The sequence below is a fragment of the Oncorhynchus kisutch genome, linkage group LG16, assembly GCF_002021735.2.
Source record: "Oncorhynchus kisutch isolate 150728-3 linkage group LG16, Okis_V2, whole genome shotgun sequence".
NCBI lineage: Eukaryota > Metazoa > Chordata > Actinopteri > Salmoniformes > Salmonidae > Oncorhynchus > Oncorhynchus kisutch.
The window spans coordinates 9,292,200-9,309,139 of record NC_034189.2 but is presented as its reverse complement, the minus strand read 5'-3'; the positions used below and the strand labels follow the sequence as shown (position 1 = coordinate 9,309,139).

Below are 16,940 nucleotides of genomic sequence, written 5' to 3'. Positions count from 1 at the left end.
GATACCTAGTCAGTGTTGAGGAGAGGGGATACCTAGACAGTGTTGAGGGGAAAGGGGATACCTAGTCAGTGTTGAGGAGAGGGGAAAGGGGATCCCTAGTCAGTGTTGAGGAGAGGGGAAAGGGGATCCCTAGACAGTGTTGAGGGGAAAGGGGATCCCTAGTCAGTGTTGAGGGGAAAGGGGATCCCTAGTCAGTGTTGAGGGGAAAGGGGATACCTAGACAGTGTTGAGGGGAAAGGGGATACCTAGTCAGTGTTGAGGGGAAAGGGGATACCTAGTCAGTGTTGAGGGGAGGGGAAAGGGGATACCTAGTCAGTGTTGAGGGGAGGGGAAAGGGGATACCTAGTCAGTGTTGAGGGGAAAGGGGATACCTAGACAGTGTTGAGGGGAGGGGAAAGGGGATACCTAGTCAGTGTTGAGGGGAAAGGGGATACCTAGTCAGTGTTGAGGGGAAAGGGGATACCTAGACAGTGTTGAGGGGAGGGGAAAGGGGATACCTAGTCAGTGTTGAGGGGAAAGGGGATACCTAGACAGTGTTGAGGGGAGGGGAAAGGGGATACCTAGTCAGTGTTGAGGGGAAAGGGGATACCTAGTCAGTGTTGAGGGGAGGGGAAAGGGGATACCTAGTCAGTGTTGAGGGGAGGGGAAAGGGGATACCTAGTCAGTGTTGAGGGGAAAGGGGATACCTAGTCAGTGTTGAGGGGAAAGGGGATCCCTAGACAGTGTTGAGGGGAAAGGGGATACCTAGACAGTGTTGAGGAGAGGGGAAAGAGGATCCCTAGTCAGTGTTGAGGAAAGGGGATACCTAGACAGTGTTGAGGGGAAAGGGGATACCTAGACAGTGTTGAGGAGAGGGGAAAGGGGATCCCTAGACAGTGTTGAGGAGAGGGGAAAGGGGATCCCTAGACAGTGTTGAGGAGAGGGGAAAGGGGATACCTAGACAGTGTTGAGGAGAGGGGAAAGGGGATACCTAGACAGTGTTGAGGAGAGGGGAAAGGGGATACCTAGACAGTGTTGAGGAGAGGGGAAAGGGGATACCTAGACAGTGTTGAGGAGAGGGGAAAGGGGATACCTAGACAGTGTTGAGGAGAGGGGAAAGGGGATACCTAGACAGTGTTGGGGAAAGGGGATACCTAGACAGTGTTGAGGGGAAAGGGGATACCTAGACAGTGTTGAGGGGAAAGGGGATACCTAGACAGTGTTGAGGGGAAAGGGGATACCTAGACAGTGTTGAGGAGAGGGGAAAGGGGATCCCTAGACAGTGTTGAGGGGAAAGGGGATACCTAGTCACTGTTGAGGGGAGGGGAAAGGGGATACCTAGACAGTGTTGAGGGGAAAGGGGATACCTAGACAGTGCTGAGGAGAGGGGAAAGGGGATACCTAGACAGTGTTGATGGGAGGGGAAAGGGGATCCCTAGACAGTGTTGAGGGGAGGGGAAAGGGGATACCTAGACAGTGTTGAGGGGAAAGGGGATACCTAGTCACTGTTGAGGGGAGGGGAAAGGGGGATACCTAGTCACTGTTGAGGGGAGGGGAAAGGGGATACCTAGACAGTGTTGAGGGGAGGGGAAAGGGGATACCTAGACAGTGTTGAGGGGAGGGGAAAGGGGATCCCTAGTCACTGTTGAGGGGAGGGGAAAGGGGATACCTAGACACTGTTGAGGGGAGGGGAAAGGGGATACCTAGTCACTGTTGAGGGGAGGGGAAAGGGGATACCTAGTCACTGTTGAGGGGAGGGGAAAGGGGATACCTAGACAGTGTTGAGGGGAAAGGGGATCCCTAGACAGTGTTGAGGAGAGGGGAAAGGGGATACCTAGTCAGTGTTGAGGAGAGGGGAAAGGGGATACCTAGTCAGTGTTGAGGAGAGGGGAAAGGGGATACCTAGTCAGTGTTGAGGAGAGGGGAAAGGGGATACCTAGACAGTGTTGAGGGGAAAGGGGATCCCTAGACAGTGTTGAGGAGAGGGGAAAGGGGATACCTAGTCAGTGTTGAGGAGAGGGGAAAGGGGATACCTAGTCAGTGTTGAGGAGAGGGGAAAGGGGATCCCTAGACAGTGTTGAGGGGAAAGGGGATCCCTAGACAGTGTTGAGGGGAAAGGGGATACCTAGACAGTGTTGAGGGGAAAGGGGATACCTAGTCAGTGTTGAGGAGAGGGGAAAGGGGATACCTAGTCAGTGTTGAGGAGAGGGGAAAGGGGATCCCTAGACAGTTTTGAGGGGAAAGGGGATACCTAGACAGTGTTGAGGGGAAAGGGGATACCTAGACAGTGTTGAGGGGAAAGGGGATACCTAGACAGTGTTGAGGGGAAAGGGGATCCCTAGACAGTGTTGAGGGGAAAGGGGATACCTAGACAGTGTTGAGGGGAAAGGGGATACCTAGACAGTGTTGAGGGGAAAGGGGATACCTAGACAGTGTTGAGATCACATCAACTCGCTATTTGCATTCGAGGTTTGGTCCAACAGAATGGGTCATACGGACACCAAAACACATGGAGACGTTATTACACTGTAATAGAGGAGAAGATAACAATACTCTTTTTATGTCTCAACTACTCCAATTGAGACAGACACTAGTAGACAGACACTAGTAGACAGACACTAGTAGACAGGCACTAGTAGACAGGCACTAGTAGACAGGCACTAGTAGACAGGCACTAGTAGACAGGCACTAGTAGACAGACACTAGTAGACAGACACTAGTAGACAGACACTAGTAGACAGACACTAGTAGACAGACACTAGTAGACAGACACTAGTAGACAGACACTAGTAGACAGACACTAGTAGACAGGCACTAGTAGACAGGCACTAGTAGACAGGCACTAGTAGACAGGCACTAGTAGACAGACACTAGTAGACAGACACTAGTAGACAGACACTAGTAGACAGACACTAGTAGACAGACACTAGTAGACAGACACTAGTAGACAGACACTAGTAGACAGACACTAGTAGACAGACACGAGTAAAACAAGAGTATCAATGAACATTGATTCAGGAAAATGAATGCTCAGTTTGTAGCGAGCGGCATTGGGGTAACCACGTTCCGTTAGCAGCATTTCAGTCCAACACTGTTATACTAGCTGTCTAGTCTGTGTTTTATACACGTGAAATAAGCATAATACACTATATAACCTGTTCTCATGCTGAGAAATAAGGTTGGCCACTTGATTTCAACATCTGAACTAAGTGGACAGGCTAGCCTGCTGTTAAAACAATTGGAGATGGACAGAATGGGGTGTTCATAATAATTAGACTGTTCAACCTCGTTAGCTAGCAAATAGATCCAAGTTGCCTAAACTTGAAAAATGAACATTAGCTACTCACTAGCACGTGGGCTTGTGCTTGACAGATTGTTTTAAGACAACTGTGTTAATGTTCTATAATGGACAACTGTGTTAATGTTCTATAATGGCTGCTACCAGAAGTTGGTCATTATTAGTGAATGTGCATTTTGCATGGTTCTGGTTACATCTGTGACAAAAATGGCAATTTTATAAAACAGACTTGAAAGCCAAATCAGTGATTATTGCAACAAACAAAACTTTGATAAAATAATTGTGATTGTGGAAGGCTTATATTTAGCCTAGGTTTATCTTCACAAGCCCTGAATTCATAAGATTATTGCTGACTGATTGAAATGCAGTGTATTTGGGTCTTTAATTATACAATGTTTATTTAGATATATGTCTTGAATCACCCATAAGTTTGAAAAACTGTAGATATGATTTTTAGGCCATATCTCCCAGCCCTAGTTGTTGGTTCAAATCCCCGGATCGATGGGAAAATGTGGTAGGGGGGAGGGGCTTGAGGGGTTGGGTTGAAAGTTCAAAAATAAGAATGAATTTTTCTGTCCCAAGACTATATAAAATGAATAATCATCTCTATCTCTCTCTCCCCTCTACTGCTCTGTCCCTCTCTCTCCTCCTCAGGTTATCCGTCTATCAGATTGTATCTCTATCCTCCCTGCCCTCACTGAAGCCTGTCCCAAAGACAATATGTCCGCCTTTTGTGTGGAAACCAACGACAAGACTCATGTGCTCGCCGCAGAGAGAAGCGTCAGCACAGAGTGGGTGGAGAAGATGTGTGAGATCGCCTTTGGGGTATGGAGTGAAGAAACACCTCTCTCTCTCCCTCATTCTTTCTCTCTCTCTCTCTCCCTCATTCTTTCTCTCTCTCTCTCTCCCTCATTCTTTCTCTCTCTCTCTCTCTCCCTCATTCTTTCTCTCTCTCTCTCTCCCTCTGTTTCTGTGCTATGTGGGTTTTCAGTACCAGATACTGAGGGAACTTCCTTAGGTCTTCTAGCCGTTTAGCCTTCTAGCCGTTTAGCCGTCTAGCCTTTTAATATTCTAGCATTATAATCTTCTAGCCGTCTAGACTTTTAGCTGTCTAGCCTTTCAGCTGTCTAGCCTTCTAGCTGTCTAGCCTTTTAATCTTCTAGCTGTCTAGCCTTTTAATCTTCTAGCTGTCTAGCCTTTTAGCTGTCTAGCCTTCTAATCTTTTAGCTGTCTAGCCTTCTAGCTGTCTAGCCTTTTAATCTTTTAGCTGTCTAGCCTTTTAATCTTCTAGCTGTCTAGCCTTTTAATCTTCTAGCCTTTTAGCTGTCTAGCCTTTTAATCTTCTAGCCTTTTAGCTGTCTAGCCTTTTAATCTTCTAGCTGTCTAGCCTTTTAGCTGTCTAGCCTTCTAATCTTTTAGCCATCTAGCCTTTTAGCCATCTAGCCTTCTAATCTTTTAGCCGTCTAGCCTTTTAATCTTTTAGCCGTCTAGCCTTTTAGCCGTCTAGCCTTTTAGTATTCTAGCATTTTAATATTCTAGCCTTCTAATCTTCTAGCCTTTTAATATTCGAGCCTTTTAAACGCCTAGCCTTCTAGCCTTTTAATATTCTAGCCTTCTAATCTTCTAGCCGTCTAGCCTTTTAAAATTCTAGCCTTTTAATCGTCTAGCCTTCTAATCTTCTAGCCTTTTAATATTCTAGCCTTTTAATCTTCTAGCCGTCTAGCCTTTTAGCTGTCTATTCTTTTAATCTTCTAGCTGTCTAGCCTTTTAGCCGTCTAGCCTTCTAGCTGTCTAGCCTTTTAATCTTTTAGCTGTCTAGCCTTTTAGCCGTCTAGCCTTTTAGCCGTCTAGCCTTTTAGCCGTCTAGCCTTTTAATCTTTTTCGCTGTCTAGCCTTTTAGCTGTCTAGCCTTTTAGCTGTCTAGCCTTTTAGCCGTCTAGCCTTTTAATCTTTTCGCTGTCTAGCCTTTTAGCTGTCTAGCCTTTTAATCTTTTCGCTGTCTAGCCTTCTAGCTGTCTAGCCTTTTAAGCCTTTTAGCTGTCTAGCCTTTTAGCCGTCTAGCCTTTTAGCCGCTTCGCCTTTTAAGCTGTCTAGCCTTTTAATATTCTAGCCTTTTAATCTTCTAGTCGTCTAGTCTTCTAGCTGTCTAGCCTTTTAATCTTCTAGCCTTTTAATCTTCTAGCCTTTTAATCTTCTAGTCGTCTAGCCTTTTAGCTGTCTAGCCTTCTAATCTTTTAATCTTCTAGCCGTCTAGCCTTTTAGCTGTCTAGCCTTCTAGCCTTTTAATCTTTTAGCTGTCTAGCCTTCTAGCATTGTAACGCTTCCAGCCCTTTGAGTATAGGGTGTAGGCTGTATATCAGTTAGAGATGTTCACCTGCACTGAGAAGGAGAAAAGGGAAGATACTCTTCAGACAGCGTGGGAGTTTAGATTTGCTCACTCAGTGTTTCTCTCTCTCTCTCCACCCTCCCTCTCGCCCTCTCTCCCTTTCTCTCTCTCCCTCTCTGTCTCTCTCTCCCTCTCTGTCTGTCTCTCCCTTTCTCTCTCTCTCCCTCTCCCTCTCCCCCCCCCCCCCCTGTCTCTCTCTCTCTCCCTCTCTGTCTCTCTCTCTCTCCCTCCCTCTGTCTCTCTCTAAGGTTGTAAAATGTGTGGAAAAGTACGATTCTTATGTGAGTCTGAATTATAGCAATAACTGAATCAATTAATAATTTCCACCTCCCTCTCGCCCTCTCTCTTTCTCCCCCACACTCTTTTCTCTCTCTCTCTCTCTCTCTCTCTCTCTCTCTCTCTCTCTCTCTCTCTCTCTCTCTCTCTCTCTCTCTCTCTCTCTCTCTCTCTCTCTCTCTCTCAGGGGGTTAGTGGTAGCAGCAGTAGCGTGTCTGACTCTAATGGAAAGACTAATCTACAGATGGCTGAGAATCTCATCTATTCCAGCCGAGAAGAGGGTAAATACACACACACACATACACACACACAGCCACTAATACCCCGTGAGTTTTGTGAGTGCATTGAGCCTGTAAAAAAAAAAACACTTCTTCCACAAACAGTGGTTATGGACTAATCATTTCTTAGCAACGTTCATATCAACAAGACTCTGTGGAGACCGGATTAGCTTTCTTAATCAAATCACCTCAGTGTCCCAAATGGTCAACACAGCCCCTCCCTTTCACAGACAGTGAGAGTCTGTCTGTTGACATATATTTATATGGAGAAGCTGGGGGAAGGTACAGCATTTCAAGGTTTTATTATTATTATTAATTAGACTGTAACATCTTGTAAATGTTCCCAGCTAAAAGCTGAATTTCAGTATACAGACAAATGGTCAACACAGCCCCTCCCTTTTCAGTATACAGACAAATGGTCAACACAGCCCCTCCCTTTTCAGTATACAGACAAATGGTCAACACAGCCGCTCCCTTTTCAGTATACAGACAAATGGTCAACACAGCCCCTCCCTTTTCAGTATACAGACAAATGGTCAACACAGCCCCTCCCTTTTCAGTATACAGACAAATGGTCAACACAGCCCCTCCCTTTTCAGTATACAGACAAATGGTCAACACAGCCCCTCCCTTTTCAGTATACAGACAAATGGTCAACACAGCCCCTCCCTTTTCAGTATACAGACAAATGGTCAACACAGCCCCTCCCTTTTCAGTATACAGACAAATGGTCAACACAGCCGCTCCCTTTTCAGTATACAGACAAATGGTCAACACAGCCCCTCCCTTTTCAGTATACAGACAAATGGTCAACACAGCCCCTCCCTTTTCAGTATACAGACAAATGGTCAACACAGCCCCTCCCTTTTCAGTATACAGACAAATGGTCAACACAGCCCCTCCCTTTTCAGTATACAGACAAATGGTCAACACAGCCCCTCCCTTTTCAGTATACAGACAAATGGTCAACACAGCCCCTCCCTTTTCAGTATACAGACAAATGGTCAACACAGCCCCTCCCTTTTCAGTATACAGACAAATGGTCAACACAGCCCCTCCCTTTTCAGTATACAGACAAAAAAACAAAGAAGAAGAAACATATTGAGAATGGAAGTTCTTAAAGGGAGAGAGGGAAAAGCAGGGTTGTACAGCGTTCATCGCTATGGTGATGCAACAAACTGTCACTTTCTGTTCAAGGCTGACTGACAAACGAAAAGGCCAAGGGTTAAAAAAAGAACACACATTTTAAACCACAAGACCCGCAGTTTTATTTGAATCTAGAATGGTTTAATTCTACTTCTGACTTCCCTTTCAATTTAAATTGCTAAACAGATTGTGAAAATAGTATGGAAGGCAAGTCTTCCGAACGACACTCCTGCTTTCTCAGTCTGTGTTCTTTGTAGACTAGTCCCTGGCATTGGGTTCATCACTGTCTCTAGAGGAAAGTGGAGACTACTGGGGAAAACAACTGGGGAAAACACTCTCTCTGTCCCTCTCTCTCAGTCTCCCTCTCTGTCCCTCTCTCTCTGTCCCTCTCTCTCTCTCTCTCTGTCTGTCCCTCTCTCTCTGTCCCTCTCTCTCTCTCTCTCTCTCTCTCTCTCTCTCTGTCCCTCTCTCTCTCTCTCTCTCTCTGTCTGTCCCTCTCTCTCTGTCCCTCTCTCTCTCTCTCTCTCTCTCTCTCTCTCTGTCCCTCTCTCGATCTCTCTCTGTCTCTCTCTCTCTGTCCCTCTCTGTCTCTCTCTCAAAATAAAGGTTAGATTTATGGTTTTGTCCCTTACCCCTCCCTCTCTCCCCCTCTACAGTGAATGAGTTCTGGGTAAGTGTGCAGAGGACCGAGGCCTCAGAGCGTTGTGGTCTGTTGGGAACCTACTGGCTGAAGGCTGACAATGACAGTCTTATACTGAAGGAGTCCAGGACCAAGAGCAGTCTACTGATCTGGCCCTACAAACTACTGAGGAGATATGGACGTGACAAGGTGGGTTTATATATACACACACACACACCAGCTTTTTCCGTTAGGTAAATGTGGCGCCCGACAACGTGACCAGGAAGATTTTAATTTCCCAGTAATTTGAGAAATGCACCAGACCCATATGCATTGGGTGAGTAACCTATTAGGGCGTCTCAACCACGGTGCTCAGAATGACACAAATCACATGTAGATTATGGTAATTCATATTAACAGAACATACAACTCCTGTAATGGAACAGCCAATAAAACGTCATTTTCAAACATTTGCCAAAATACAATTTGTGAGAAATCACCATTCTAAACAGAGCACCTGATGCATTATATGACAGAGATGAACATCTCCTTTAGAAACGTAGAAAGACGATGAATCTGAAGATACAACAACTAGGATTGGTCGCAAATATGACTAGGATTGTGCTTTTGGCTTCTGGACAATGAATGAAAGAAAGTTCAAGTGAAAACCAATGTAACAGGAGATAAATGGCATATGAGGAAGTCCTTTCATTGGCAGCTCGTGACAAAACAACTAGCTGGTTATTGAGTTGCTGCTGTCCGTGAAAAAACATCTCAAATATGTGAAGATAATGTGTCTTGAGTATCATTTAAAATGTTGAGGAGGAGTCTGTGGTGAGGATAGCCTATCGCCGTGTCCCTCTCCAGAATCCACCCAGCTGTCTCCTGCTGATTTTTGAACATTCATTGTTTCATTTCATAACCATCATTTGGGAGTTTTGTATTTGTATTTTGCAGGGATGTAAACTGCTGAGGGCCCAAAAAGGTGACACTGTTTTGTTGTTGCACTGAAACATGTAGTAAATCCCTGCTAGGAGGCAATGCAGGTTTTAACTAATTAAATAACACAGATGAGGATGATCTACATGATCAGTCTCTGTGTGTGAAATAAAAAGTGGTTGATGTGAACCTAACTCACAGCTAAAACATGTAAAGAAAGCAATCCAATGTTATTTGTTGCCTAGACTTTACTGCAAATGACACTCAAGTCTTGAGAAAAAACAATACATTACTATTGCAGTTAGCCATGACAGCCTTTATAACAGAATGCTTGTTACCATGACAGCCTTTATAACAGAACGCTTGTTACCATGACAGCCTTTATAACAGAACGCTTGTTACCATGACAGCCTTTACAACAGAACACTTGTTACCATGACAGCCTTTATAACAGAACGCTTGTTACCATGACAGCCTTTATAACAGAACGCTTGTTACCATGACAGCTTTTATAACAGAATGCTTGTTACCATGACAGCCTTTATAACAGAATGCTTGTTACCATGACAGCCTTTATAACGGAATGCTTGTTACCATGACAGCCTTTATAACAGAACGCTTGTTACCATGACAGCCTTTATAACAGAACGCTTGTTACCATGACAGCCTTTATAACAGAACGCTTGTTACCATGACAGCCTTTATAACAGAATGCTTGTTACGATGACAGCCTTTATAACAGAATGCTTTTTACCATGACAGCATTTTTAATAGAACGCTTGTGACCTCACATAAATATTGCACTTGGGAAAACAACATCTTAAAGTAGAAATATAATGAAACAAACAGGCATTGTATTTTTGTTCCATTATAGTGGCCACTACAGTAGACATCGATCAAGTGCACAAGGCTACATGTGTGCAGAAATAACGTTCACAGAGTAAAAAAATGTTATAATTCCCCCTCACTCACACCACAAGTGTTACTGTCAAGTTCAACACAACAAAAGCAATATATTTGGGCTACACGGCACATTATTACATTGTACACTTTCTGCCTGTGGACATCTGTTCTACAATGTGCCAGCAGAGCAAGATACCCTTTGTTGGCATAAATGATCTCTTTCAGTCAGAGAGGACACCTGGGACAACCCCTTTTTATCCACTGTATTGAAAGAGGGAAAGTGTGTGGTGTTCCTTTTCACATCTATGGTGGCATCCAGCTTAAACCAGGCCCAGCTCCAGGCCCAGCTCCAGGCCCAGCTCCAGCTCCAGGCCCAGCTCCAGGCCCAGCTCCAGCTCCAGCTCCACTTGATCCCTGAATCCACTTGTTTAAAACCTCTCTGGGCTAGGTGGGACATTAGCGTCTGACAGCCTGCTTGATCCCTGAATCCACTTGTTTAAAACCTATCTGGGCTAGGTGGGACATTAGCGTCTGACAGCCTGCCTAACATATTCTTTTTTTTTTCTTCACCCGGTCAATTTGGCCGGTAACAATTTTATTTATCGACTTTTTTCATATATTTTTTTTTACCGACCAAAAGCCTGCCATTATTGGCTAACGGAACCTCTGACACACAGGTGTATGGATGCCGAACGCACGCACACACTCATTTTAACATTCTGTCATAAAAAACACATGTTCAAAGTCAATAAAAAACATGTTTTCCTGTCTTAAGAGGTACGTTTTTTAAATTTAATTTTTTAACTATAGTCAATTTCAAAATAAAGTAACGGGGTTGACCGTAAGAGGGTTAACGATTTCTTCTTAAATGAGCCTTAAATCCCTTTGTGAGGGGGAATGGAAGCTTGTTGTGTGCAACAGGAAGTTGCAATTGAATACAAGCTTCATCCTTTTTTTTGTGTCATTGTTAATTCATTTCTAGCCTGTCTGTCTATGCGTAACAGGTTGGACGTGTTTTTCTGGACCCGCTCCCCTGCTTTTAGTCTATGATTTAGAATATTAGATGTTCAATGGTAAAAAAATAATTTTTAAAGGAGTAGTTTCACCATATAAAAACCGAGAGGTCAGTTCATGTAACATGGTTGACCTGAAAATGAGTTAAAGTAAAATACTAAAAAGAATAACCTTCGGAACTGACTTTGTCAAAGCAACACAATAACTAGGGCTTTACAATGATGCTGAAACCTTGGACAAATGTTGGGATTGAGGTGGTTCACATCTTCCTCGAAGTGACACAGGGTTGCTGAATTATTAGTTATTACTGAGTTATTACTATTACCACTACCTATTACTATTATCACTACCTGGGGTTATTACTATTACCACTACCTATTACTATTACCACCACCTGGGGTTATTACTATTACCACTACCTATTACTATTACCACTACCTATTACTATTACCACTACCTATTACAATTACCACCACCTGGGGTTATTACTATTACCACTACCTATTAATATGACCACTACCTGGGGTTATTACTATTGCCACTACTTGGGGTTATTCCTATTACCTCTACCTGGGGTTATTACTATTACCACTACCTATTACTATTACCACTACCTATTACTATTATCACTACCTGGGGTTATTACTATTACCACTACCTATTACTATTACCACTACCTATTACTATTACCACTACCTGGGGTTATTACTATTACCACTACCTATTACTATTACCACTACCTATTACTATTATCACTACCTGGGGTTATTACTATTACCACTACCTATTAATATGACCACTACCTGGGGTTATTACTATTACCACTACCTATTACTATTACCACTACCTATTACTATTACCACTACCTATTAATATGACCACTACCTGGGGTTATTACTATTGCCACTACTTGGGGTTATTCCTATTACCTCTACCTGGGGTTATTCCTATTACCTCTACCTGGGGTTATTACTATTACCACTACCTATTACTATTACCACTACCTATTACTATTACCACTACAACAACCACCCGAGCCACTGCCTGTTCACCCCGCTATCATCCAGGCGAGGTCAGTACAGGTGCATCAAAGCTGGGACTGAAAGAGACTGAAAAACATCTTCTATCTCAAGGCCATCAGACTGTTATATAGCCACCACTAGCCGGCTACCACCCGGTTACTCAACCCTGCACCTTAGAGGATGCTGCCCTATGTACATAGTCATGGAATCACTGGTCACTTTAATAACGGAACACTAGTCACTTTAATGATGTTTACATACTGCTTTACTCATCTCATGTGTATATACTGTATTCTATTCTACTGTATTTTAGTCAATGCCACTCCGACATTGCTCGTCATAATATTTTATATATTCCTTCATTTCATTATTTTACTTTTAGATTTGTGAGTATTGTTGTGAATGGTTAGATACTACTGCGCTGTTGGAGCAAGAAACACACGCATTTCGCTACACCCGCAATAACATCTGCAAAATATGTGTATTTGACCTGTGGGTTTTACTTCATAACCATGATGGTGACTTGCTTTCTTTCAGTCAGTGGCTTTAGAGATGTTTTTTAGGAGATGGGTGTTGTCAGCTGCTGTTTTGTTTATACGGCCTGATGTCTTGTCTTATGAATCGTATCAATTTCACAATAACATTTCACAGACTAGAGACAATAACACTAAGTTATTATACATTTATCATCAAAATAAGAGTCAGAATAAAATGAAAGCTTGTTTGTCCCTCTCTCCAGGGGACACTATGTTGTATAATGTTTGTTTGTTTGTTTTGTTTTCAGGTGATGTTTTCGTTCGAGGCAGGGCGGCGCTGCGATTCTGGTCCGGGGAACTTCAACTTCGAGACCAAACAGGGTAACGAGATCTTCCTCATCGTGGAGCAGGCCATCCAATCACAGAAAGCCCTGGCCGAGGAGTGCCACTCCAGCTACCATTTGAGCAGCCTGGAATCCGACCTTGGCTCTGCCCTCATTCAGCAACGCAGCTCCGTGGCAATGGGAGGTGGCCTGGTAGTCGACGGCAACACCAGTAACCGGGATCTGGATGGAGATTCCAGTTCCGGAGGGAGTAAGCCCGGATCAGCCGATGGAGTGTTCGGGAGGAGGGAGGGAGATGGAGGGAAGAGCCAAAATCAGAACCAAAAAGGGAGGAGTTTACCAGAGCCACCGCCGTTGGTGATAGGAATGGGGGGGACGCCCCCGCGCTCACCCATGCCTCGAGGAGGTTAGTCTCATCATGTTTAGTGTACTTTTAGAATCATACTCATTTTAATGTGACTGGGGGTTTTGAAAAGTGCCTAAAATTAGATGTATTATTGTAAGTAGGAGGAGGAAGTTGTGATTATTGTATTGAGATTGTAAAACGTTTGATGTTTTAAATACTTTGATTGTTTTCTTTTTTTCGTGACTGAGTGTACATGCTGATGACTGACAAACCAATTTTAATATTGATTAATCCAATATTTGTTGTCTTTAGGTAAAGGAGTCGGAGCGACCTCGTCTCAAGAGGAACAGGGGAGTGTGTACTCTGAACCCGCTGACTCTGTCCGTCTCTCCTCTCTCTCCGCTGGCGACTGTCTCTACTCTGACCCTGTGGATACAATCAAGACACAGACCCCCAACTCCCTAAACCTTCCAATCCCCACCCCCCGACTCCGACCCCTCGGCGACGAGGGAGGGGTCACCGGGATTGGGGGTCGTAACCATGGCAACACCCAGCCCGATCCCCTCTATTCGGACCTCTATGATCGAATCAGTTTGGATCTGATACAGAAGATGGGTGTTATGGGGCTGGAGGAAGGAGGAGGAGGGAGAGGGAGAGGAGGGAGAGGAGGAGGAGGGGGGAGAGGAGGAGGGGGGAACATGCGTTCTCTCGGGGGTCAGGCGGAAGGAGCATCGTCATCGTCACTCACCGACGCCGAACACATCTATGATGAACCAGAGGGGCGAGCAGGAGGTGGTGTTTTGGGAAAAGACAGCCCTCCTCCTCAGCCCCACGAGGGGCTCTACAACCTGCCTACAGACAACTACGCAGTCCCCTCCTATGGAAAACAACCACAGCCTCCCCTCGTCATCAGAGGACCAGGGGGCTCCAAGTGGCCACCCAAGCCTGCTACCACCCCCAAGCCCAAAAAGGCTGCTCTTCCTCGGAAGGATCCCGTGCCTCTGCCCCTGGGGAAGGCTGGGCCTGGAGGTCCAACTAACCTGAACAATAATAACAGTAGCGGAGGAGGGGCCAGGGGTGTAGTTGGGGGAGGGGGAGACCGGGCCTGGGGTGTAGGTGGGGGAGGGGGAGACCGGGCCAGGGGTGTAGGTGGGGAAGGAGGAGGGGAAGGTAGGCACACAGAGCTCTACAGTAAAGTGTCAAGACACAAGCCCCCTCCTAATCCCTGGTACCCCCACACCGGCCTGCGATCCCCTGATATCATCTATGACAATTTGGGAGACATTTAAGCCCCTAAACAGGACTGGATGGTTGTATTCATGAGGCACCAAATGGAAGAAAACGGACTGAAACAGTGAGGACAACCTGGACTTGTCCCATAAGAAACTCCATTTTGAACACGACCCAGGAGATTAAAAAGTGGTGGCTTGACCGCGATCTTCTCCTGTTGCATCTTGGGACATGTAGTTCAGGGAAGACGCGTACCATACCATGGGTGTAAGCAAAGCTAACCAAGAGGACATGGGACGTGTGTGTGGAATGTTTGGTCAAACACAACAGTTGGCCAACAGAAACCTCTATGTGGCTAAGCAGACAGAGACACAGGTTGTTTCCCAAAGAGCACCCTATTCCCTAATATAGTGCACTACTTTTGACCAGGACCCTATAGACCCTGGTTAAAAAGAATGTACTTCATAGAGAATAGGACACACATTTGGGACGCACACTCAGAAGTGGGAAATACTTATGTGGTTGCAGCAAGTTGAGTGTTCTGCGTGTCAGCGGGAGACGTGTGTGTGTGTGTGTGTGGCTGTGTCAATGTTGACTATGCACTTACTGGAAAGACTATAACATGTTTCTGCTTTGTAAACTGATATGATGCTAATCACTCATCATAATCTGTAACCTTCAAACAGACATTTTAGAGCAAAAAAACTGTGATTGTTATTTTTTTCATCATCACGTCTAAACTATGGAGACTCAACTGTTGGAGATCGAGAACTTATGAAATGGGGGACTTTCAGAATTGGGACCTCAATGGACACAACATGTGATTGTTTTGTCTGTGTCCCAAGTGGCACTATGTTCCCTATTTGGTGCATTACTTTTGACTAGAGTCCTATGGGCCCTGGTCAAAAGTAGTGCACTTCATAGGGAATAGGGCACCCTTTGTTCATTTTGTTTGTTGTTGTACCTATCTCCAGCTACTAAACATGTAATGCAGGTGTGTGTGTTTTTTTCTTTCTGTGTGTCAAAAACAGCTGTGCTGTGTTGTAAATATGATAAAAATTCTATTAATAAAAATCTGAGAAAGAAATATACCTATATTTAGTGTTTTCCATCTAAAGCAACATTCATTCCAACTACAGTGTCACAGATTGAACAGTCGTTGGCTGCTGAATTGTAAAACCTATTGGTCAAAAGAAACTCAAAACAGCTGTTTTGAGTGTGTGTGTGTGTGTGTGGACTATCCCTATAGAATAGTCAGATAAGACTCAAGGGGAATATTTTTGATTTCTTTGACAGATGTGACCTTTGGATTGGACCAGAGTGTGTTTTGTAACGAGTTGAACCAGGAAGACAGAAGTTTTTATGTCTGCTCCCTCGTTTCGAAACTACAGGTTAAACTGTGCGAGTGGAGTGGTGTGTGTATGTGGGTCTGTATAGGGTTGAGAGAGGAGGGCAAAGTGATGGACAGACCAGGGATTCAGAAAGATGGGGGGGGTGGAGGTGTATCTAAAATATAATCGCGAGGTAAAGGAGCGGGAGCTGGAGGGAAAGAGGGAAGAGAAAGGAAAGTGAGAGAATTTTAAAAAAGAAGTCAGAGAAAGTGTTTGTGTGAGGTGATGAGTGAGGAAAAGGGAGAACGAGAAGGTATGTGGAAGAAAGAGGATTAAGAAAGGGTGAGAGGGAGGAGAGAGACAGACAGGAAAAGGCCTATATAACAGCCAACCAGACACGATGTTAATTTAGCCAGCATTCTTTCATCCACGTCAATTTAGTTTGTTTTTTAAAAGTTTTTTTCTTTTTTTCCCTGAGGTCTTGGTTAAGATTCACGGCATGCTAGCGCTGGCGTCCCTGGAACGTTGCTAACAACAACCAGACAACAGAACGCCACGGTGAAAAGAAAGAAAGGAATCTTTCAGGTCAATTTCATGGCCTCGGTAGCAGCCGGTCGTTAGGAAAACAACAAAACAAAAATGGGGATTCTAGAAGATGTCATAATGCTATCGTTGAGAGCATGAACACTCAAGCCACCTCTTCTCTCTCTCTGTGTCTCTCTCTGTCTCTCACACACCTTTAACCTTATATTTAAATAGATCATTCACACATTAAATGTATTGTGTGTGGGGACTGTCTGCTATATTTTAGCCAAGCTCCAGTGGTTTAGTTTATTCAGTGAGGAAGTGCCTAAATGTTTCTCTCCTCCCGTGCTTTCCCTTTGACCTTTTAGACAGCTGTTATGGTTAGTGCTATGCGGGGTTCCTTGGGACGACCCTACCCTAAACCTTAACCAATGGGGGGAGGGGCGTCCCAAGGATCTCATCTGCGCCATAACTTAATTTAACCTAGTGAGTGTCTGACTGTGTGTGTGTGTCTGTGTGTTACAGCCTGGATGCCTGATAACATCCGGCCAGCAGGTATTTTCTATTAACCTCTGTGTACCGTGTGTGTGTACTGTGTCTGTACTGTGTGTGTGTCTCGCCGTGTGTTTACAGCTGTCCGGTCTCCCACGCATCTGCCATCAAGGCACTCAAGAAGCAGAGTCACTCAGATCTCTTCGATCTGTATCCATGAGGCACAAGATGGTTATTTCTTACATTATTCAGCCCAGCAAATGTTTTGTGTTATTACACACAGCCGGAAATAACTTTTGGATATCAGAGCGGCGGTAACTCACCAGCATTACCAGT

The 16,940-nt window shown here is 44.7% G+C and overlaps 1 protein-coding gene across 1 annotated transcript in view; it reads left to right on the top strand.

Moving 5' to 3' along the window:
- Positions 1-15,347, top strand: part of dok1b (docking protein 1b) — a 29,892-nt gene extending 14,545 nt beyond the window's left edge. Inside the window, exons 3-7 of the mRNA XM_020475300.2 lie at positions 3,932-4,102; positions 6,127-6,220; positions 8,020-8,192; positions 12,645-13,086; positions 13,339-15,347. Of these exons, the coding sequence (XP_020330889.2) occupies positions 3,932-4,102; positions 6,127-6,220; positions 8,020-8,192; positions 12,645-13,086; positions 13,339-14,315 (1,857 nt within the window). The 3' untranslated portion in view covers positions 14,316-15,347. The remainder of the gene's footprint in view (positions 1-3,931; positions 4,103-6,126; positions 6,221-8,019; positions 8,193-12,644; positions 13,087-13,338) is intronic.
- Positions 15,348-16,940: the final 1,593 nt, after the last annotated feature.